Here is a 7,203-nt window from a genome sequence, read left to right on the forward strand (position 1 = left end):
AGGCCGCCGGGCATTGACTTGTCTCTATTCTCTAAGCAAGTATCTCTACAAAATGTCTATAAGCAAGTGCAGAATAGTAGAGACTGACCACGGTCCACGCAGGATATCGTTGATGAACACCAGAACACGTTTGAGCGACCATCCGATTAGAAACTGATGTATCAGGTCGAGTGCTATTCAACTGTGTACACCTTTTTTTTCTGCGAGAGAGAGAGAGAGAGCTGTCTTAAAGAAAGAATGAATCCTGATGCTCTTACTCTAATTAATCAGTGCGGTATCTCAGTTTCGTGCAGAACAAACAGGGCAACTATTGGGGATGATGTTAATCCTGACTTTTTCGTGAAGCTGACAGAGGATCAACCGTCCAAGTACTACTATTCAACTGAAGCAGACAATCGGTTGTTCATCTTTTATAAACGAAAAGAAAGAAAGTAGAAAAGAAACGGGGACATTTATCTGTCAAGCGCAGGTATGAACCGTGCCTCTCAATATTCTGCGGCGGTCCAAAAACCGCGCTGATAATCTGGCAATTGCTTGACACGGTAACCGCGACCGTGCTTCGTTTGGTTGGTTGGCCCGTCGCGCGTCAACGTTACTACAAGGCGATTAAAACCACGGCGTAGGTGGCGGATACTTTCTCCCGGTCTTCCCACGCCACCTCCATCGGCGACGAGACCACCGAACAAGAAGCAGAAGCAGCAGCAGAAGCAGCAGCGAGGTTTCTTGCTGTTTCCTCCATCGGACGATCGCGTCGTCCTCGGTCTCGGAGGCGCCGCCCACGGACATAGTGAAGAGGATGGCCGTCTCCAAGAACGCCGCCGATGACATGATGCGCGTGCTGTCTATCTACGACGCGCGCTTGCTCCCGACGTCCCCTCCGGCGGAGGGTCAAGCGACCGGGGAGGCGTACGGGTGCGATGAGAGGGATGAGGGGGAGCAGGAGCAGAAGGAGGAGGAGGAGGCGTTCGCGGCCGCGGAGGACGTCATCCGCCGGTGCAACTCGTCGTCTTCGTCGTCCGGCATGATCGATTACCTGTACGCCGTCGACGACGCCCTCACCGCGGCCGCGCTCCAGGGCGGCCTCGCCTCCCGCGCGGCCGAGGCCGTGCAGGCCGCCATGCCGCGCCTGGAGGAGGAGGCGCGCGCGCTGCTCTGCTCTTCGTCCGCGCGGCGCCTCTCGCTCTCCTCGGACGACCTCGACGACGCGGCCACGCCGCCCGACGCGTCGCCGCGCCTCTCACCGCGCGCGGCTGCCTCCGTCCGCGGCGTCGCGGACCGCATGCTGCGCGCCGGCTACGGCCCGGAGCTCGCGCAGGTTTACGTCACCGCCCGCCGCGACGCCCTCGCGGAGGCCGTGGCGCACCAGCTGGGCGCCGCCGAGCCCGTGGCCATCGAGGAGGTGTTAAGGATGGAATGGCTGGTGCTCGACCAGAAGATGCGGCGGTGGAACCATGCCATCCGGGTCGTGGTCAGGACCCTCCTCGCCGGCGAGCGGCGGCTCTGCGACGAGGTCTTCGCGTCCGACGAGGAGCTCGGCCACGAGTGCTTTGCCGACGTCTCCAGGGGCTGCGTCCTGCAGCTGCTCGGCTTCGCGGACGCCGTCGCCATGTCTGCGCGCGCCACGGAGAAGCTCTACCGCACGCTCGGCATGTACGAGGCGCTCGCTGACGTCGCGCCGGAGCTCGAGGCCCTGTTCACGGGAGACGCGCGCGAGCTCTTCGGCGCCGAGGTCTCAGCCGTCGCCGCGCGGCTGGGCTCCACCGTGCGGCGCACGATCGAGGAGTTCGGAAGCGCCATCCAGGGCGAGTCGTCGCGGAGGCCCGTGCAGGGCGGAGAGATCCACCCCATGAACCGCTACGTGATCAACTACTGCGGCCTCCTCGCGGACTGCCGCAGCACGCTGGACATGATCCTCGTCGACACAGCCGATGCGGTCGACGGCGACGAAGCCCCCAGCGGCGGCGGCGGCGCTACATCGACGCCGTCAGGGCGGTGCATGCTCGAGCTGCTGACCGGGCTGCTGCGCAAGATGGACGAGAAGTCGTGCCTGTACGACGATGCCGGCCTGAAGCACATATTCCTCATGAACAACCTGTACTACATCGTGCAGAAGGTGATGGATTCCCCGCTCCGGGAGCTCCTCGGCGACGACTGGATCCGCCGGCACCGCGGCCAGATCCGGCAGTACGAGACGGGCTACCTCCGGGCGTCGTGGATCACCGTGCTATCCTTTCTCAGGGACGACGGCGGCAGCGCGGCGCCGACGGTCAAGGACAAGGCGAGGAGCTTCAACGCGGCGTTCGAGGAGCTGTACCGGAACCAGACGGCGTGGAAAGTGATCGACCCGCAGCTCCGGGAGGAACTCCGCATCGCCGTGTCGGAGCGGCTTATCCCGGCGTACCGGTCGTTCCTGTCGCGGCCGAGGCCGCAGACGGGGTCGTCGTCTGGCGGCAGCCGGCACTCGGCGTCGAAGCACGTCAAGTACACCCTAGAGGATCTCGAGGACTACATGCTGGATTTCTTCGAAGGCGTGCAGAAGTTGGTCAAGTAGTGATAGGAGGAGCGGAGCAGAGGAGCTCTGCTTCTGACTGCAACATTCTTGAGAGGCAGCTCTCTGCTGTCGGGAAGGAGTTCGGGAAGCCACCGGACGATACACTGCGGCACGGATTCATGATTTGTCTTGCCAAGCATTGCTCACCTGTACTGGTAGTACAAGTCCATGGTCGGCACATCTGTAAATAGCAAACGAATTCAGGAGTGTATATATAATACACCGGATTTACATATAAAACTGAAGAGGATTGCTACAAATCAACCAACTGATCTTTTTATAAAATCAGTTGGGTAGCGAACCGTCAGATCCGTTCCTTGTTTTTCTTGGATAGGTCAACGTTGTGCTGCTTCGTGCAATTGTAATGCTCTCAACACACCAATTTGGGTCTTTGCCCCGTCCTACTCTAGACACTCGCAGGAGCAAATGCAATGTGCATGTCGTTGTTGCCGAACATATCGCCGTCCAGCTCACAGCTGCCGCTCCGTCACGCATTAAAACATTTGGATGTTGTAGTGCAGCTTCGCCGACTGCGAGATCCGTGGGTCGCGGGCTTGCAACACCCCGTGCGCTACATTGCAGCTCCGCCACGAGCATCTCCGTCGCCGACGAGATGCATGGTCGCAACAATTGCAGCACCGGCGGCGAGCTGCGTTGCAGCACCAATGCCTCTGACCTCCTCTTTGTTGTGTGCTGTGTTGCAGCACCAATGCGAGCTGTTGGCGTCGACCTGCGTTGCAGCATCGGCGCCTCCGACCTTCTATCCCTAGGGTGCAGAACCAGCACGAGCTGCGGACGGTGAGCTGCGTTGCAACATCGATGTGAGATGTGGCCGCCTGCAACAACTATGCCTCCATGCTGCTATGCCTCCATCCTTGGGTGCAACACTAAATCAAGCTGCTAGCGACGAGCTACGTTGCAGCACCGGTGTGAGATTTGGTCGCCTCCGGCAACTGCGTCTCTGTGGTGGGTTGTAGCACCGGCGGGGTGTGCGGCAGCAACGACGGTTGTCGTTCCTCCCCGGTTGCAGCAACGATGGCACGATGGTCGGTGTCTCCTCCTCTAACATTGATGGTTGTCCCTCATAGCAGCAGCAATGGCAGCAGAGGAAAAAAGTCAAGGCCACGACGAGGAGTTGTACGTGAGAAATCCACAAAGAAGAAAGGGGATTAGGTTCAATGAAAAGATAGGGATGTGTGATTCACGTGGGAAAGAGTGGGCGGTGGGAGGGGCCCACAGGGCCGCGTGGCGAGTATAGGGAGCGGTTTACGCGTGTAACGCTCAAGATGCGATCCTATCCTCAATTTGGCACAAGGGCCTCGTTAGGGATAGAAGCGCATCTCGTCGTTTCGCAAGAATAGATATCGTTACAAGTACATGTACTGAAAAGATGAGATATATGGTATTGGCTTACACTCGCCATAAGCTACATCAGATTCACATCACTACAATACATAATCATCATGAAGAAGAGCAGGGTCCGACTACGGATGAAAACAAACGAGAAAAGAAGAACGGCGTCCATCCTTGCTATCCCAGGTTGCCGGCCTGGAACCCATCCTAGATCGATGAAGAAGAAGAAGAAGAAGAAGCAACTCCAAATGAACAATCAACGCGCTCACGTCAAGTAACCTTTACCTGTACCTGCAACTGGTGTTGTAGTAATCTGTGAGTCGCACGGGACTCAGCAATCTCATTTCCAAAGGTATCAAGACTAGCAAAGCTTAATGAGAGAGGTATGATTAAGTAGTGAGGCTGCAGCAAGCGACTACGCATATATGAGGTGGCTAACTTACGAGTACAAGATTAAAAGAGGGGGATGATCTATGCATAGCGGACGTCAACTACTGTTGATCAAATGAATGATCCCGAACACCTACTTACGTCAAACATAACCCCACCGTATCCTCGATCGGAGAAGGAGCTCACGAAAGAGACAGTCACAGTTACGCACTCAGTTGGCATATTTTAATTAAGTTACTTCGAGTTGTCTGGAACCAGTGTTAAACAAAGTTTTCACATTGCCACATAACCGCGAGCACGGCTTTCCGAAAAGATTTAACCCTGCAGGGGTGCTCCAACTAATCCATCACAAATTACCACAAGCCGCATAGAAATCCTCGATCACGAAGCTCACGATCTCGTCGGACTCCTTAGTGGGAAACCTCAACTCTGAGATTACCCAAAGCATCACCGGAATCCTGATGCACAAGACATTCGTCAAAGGTAAAACTAATCCAGCAAGGCCGCCCAACGTGTCGACGAACCCGATAGGAGCCGTGTATTTCGTTCTCAGGACACGACCGGATGGAAAAGGCTACAGGTACCAAACCTCGAGTTGCCCCGTGGTGGCCCCGCAGTCTGCCCTTTTGGGACCAACACCATCAGCACTAGTCCCCCCTGTATTATGTAGAATTACTCCTCGGGTAGCGCTAACTCCCTATGCATTTAAGTATTAACAGAATTATTATGTTGGGGAAATGTAGAACCAATGTTGGGCCTTGCCAGACCAGCTTTAATCTAAAACTTATTATCAAGGGGGTCCCCATAACAACCCCGATCGTGTTCGGAGCGCTCAATTATGGAACATAACACCGGTAGCCGAAACTAAGGGGGCAAAGGTGGAACAAAACACCAGGCTAGAAAGGTCGAGCCTTCCACCATATATCAAGTATATAGGTGCATTAAATTAAATAGCATTAATATGGTGATATAATAAGGAACCCATGTTTTCACATGGAATCAACTGCACCTGCAACTAGCAACGCTAACACATGGTTAAGCAAGCGGTAACATAGCCAATCAGTGGTTTGCTAGGTTGAGAACAGGTTGAAAGTTTTCATGGCAATGGTGAGATGTTGATATTTAACAGGTGGTAGGCAACGTGACATAACGATAGAAACGATAAAACTAGCAAGGCAATAATAGTAATGGTATCTGAGGAAATGGTCACCTTGCCTGAGATCCCGCTTGGAAGAAGAATGACTCCGTGAAGCAGACGAACTGATGTAGTCAAACGGGTCCTCACTTTCCGATGTAATCGAGATGAAGGAGACCGGAAACAAGAATCAACACACGATATTCACCACACGATGCACAACACAAATGATGCATGGTCGGTTGGATATATGCAAGACATGGCATGACAATTCACAACAAACAAACACTACACATTAAGTGAAGTTCAATATGCAACGAGTTACATATTGACGAAACTCCACATACAAATTATTTAGTTCTATCTCGATTAGGTACACGGCAATATTAAATGTTATTAAACATGGCAAGAGGTGAAGCGTAATTAAACTACCTATCTAGGCATCTTAAATGAGGTCGGAAATGACATATAACATCTTCGAGATGGCCCCATACGTTAATTTATAATTATGTTCAGATCTGAACTAATATGTTTAAATAATTATTAAACAGAAAAATAAATAGGTTCACGTGATTCTACGCGTCATTACAAACAATTTACACATAGAGAACATCTCCAACGGAGCTGCAGTTCAAAAGATACGAACACCGCAAGATATGATGGCGTGAATGCAATATGTGTGCTATGACGGTCACAAGCATTTCAAAACATACAACCAGTAAGATATTATGAAACTACACGAGATTCTAAGCAAGTTCCATATAGGACACGATAAAAACGGAGCAACGGTTCAACAACTACGAGCTAAACAAGAAATCACTACAATCTGCCAAAATCAGCCCCATAGCATTTTCTACACCCCACAACTACGAGCTACAGAAATCCAATATGCTCAACCAAGGCATGAGGCAATAGAGGGCAAGATGCACTGCCACATACAACTAATAACATCTAGCATGGATCACTAGGAAAAGAACTCACAAAATGGTTGCTCACACACAGTTTCAGACTTAGTGAAAACCACAGTTTATGAAAGTGCAGTTTTCGATTTGAAGGCATATCAACAGCAGCAAAACCATATGCTACAGGAATCTAAATGGCATGAAAATTGACACTATGCTAGACAATCTTAAAGTCTACAACTAACTCCATTGCACCAACCTCAAAAGAGCTATAGATCACCAGATAAACTCATGACAAGACAACAACAAAATATAACAGATTTCAGACTTAGAAATATTTCAGCATCTCCAAATCAGCACTTTTTTCTAGCAAGTTGAGAACAAGAAAACCACACCTATACATGGATTTCTATTGCTACCAAAATTACCAGGGGCTAGCATACATATCCAAGGACAAATCTCTAAATGATAACTCCTTCATATCAAGCACGGATTAAAACCCACAAAATAAACAAAAGGGCATCATGGCAAAATATCACGCTCTAATTTGCTCAAAACCTAAAACTAAATGCACAGTTAAATTCTATGGATTTTTCTACCCCGAAAACAAATATAACAAGTGGGGTTGCAACAAAAATATCGCCACACGTATATGTGAGAATATGTCCTAGACACGATATAGCAATCTAGCGACGAAATCATACATGCAAAATACAAACCGCTACTCTGAAAATACATGGCAAAAGGTCCCTAAAAACATGAGCATTTTATCTACTGGGTTCGAGCAATCCGGACACGCACGAAAAATAAATACGGAACAATTCCTATTCGGACAGCACGCAAAACTAGGCATTCGGCGGGTCAAACTACTT

General features: G+C 51.2%; 1 protein-coding gene across 1 annotated transcript; it reads left to right on the forward strand.

The window, feature by feature from the left end:
- The first annotated feature begins 202 nt into the window (after positions 1-202).
- Positions 203-2,811, forward strand: LOC123409718 (exocyst complex component EXO70A1-like). Its single transcript, XM_045102579.1, has one exon. The coding sequence runs from the start codon at positions 797-799 to the stop codon at positions 2,549-2,551; it is 1,755 nt and encodes a 584-aa protein (XP_044958514.1). The 5' UTR covers positions 203-796; the 3' UTR covers positions 2,552-2,811.
- Positions 2,812-7,203: the final 4,392 nt, after the last annotated feature.

This window comes from Hordeum vulgare, chromosome 7H, assembly GCF_904849725.1.
Source record: "Hordeum vulgare subsp. vulgare chromosome 7H, MorexV3_pseudomolecules_assembly, whole genome shotgun sequence".
NCBI lineage: Eukaryota > Viridiplantae > Streptophyta > Magnoliopsida > Poales > Poaceae > Hordeum > Hordeum vulgare.

Coding starts and splice junctions, on each gene's coding strand:
- LOC123409718 (XM_045102579.1), top strand. CDS start 797: ATGGCCGTCTCCAAGAACGCCGCCGATGACATGATGCGCGTGCTGTCT.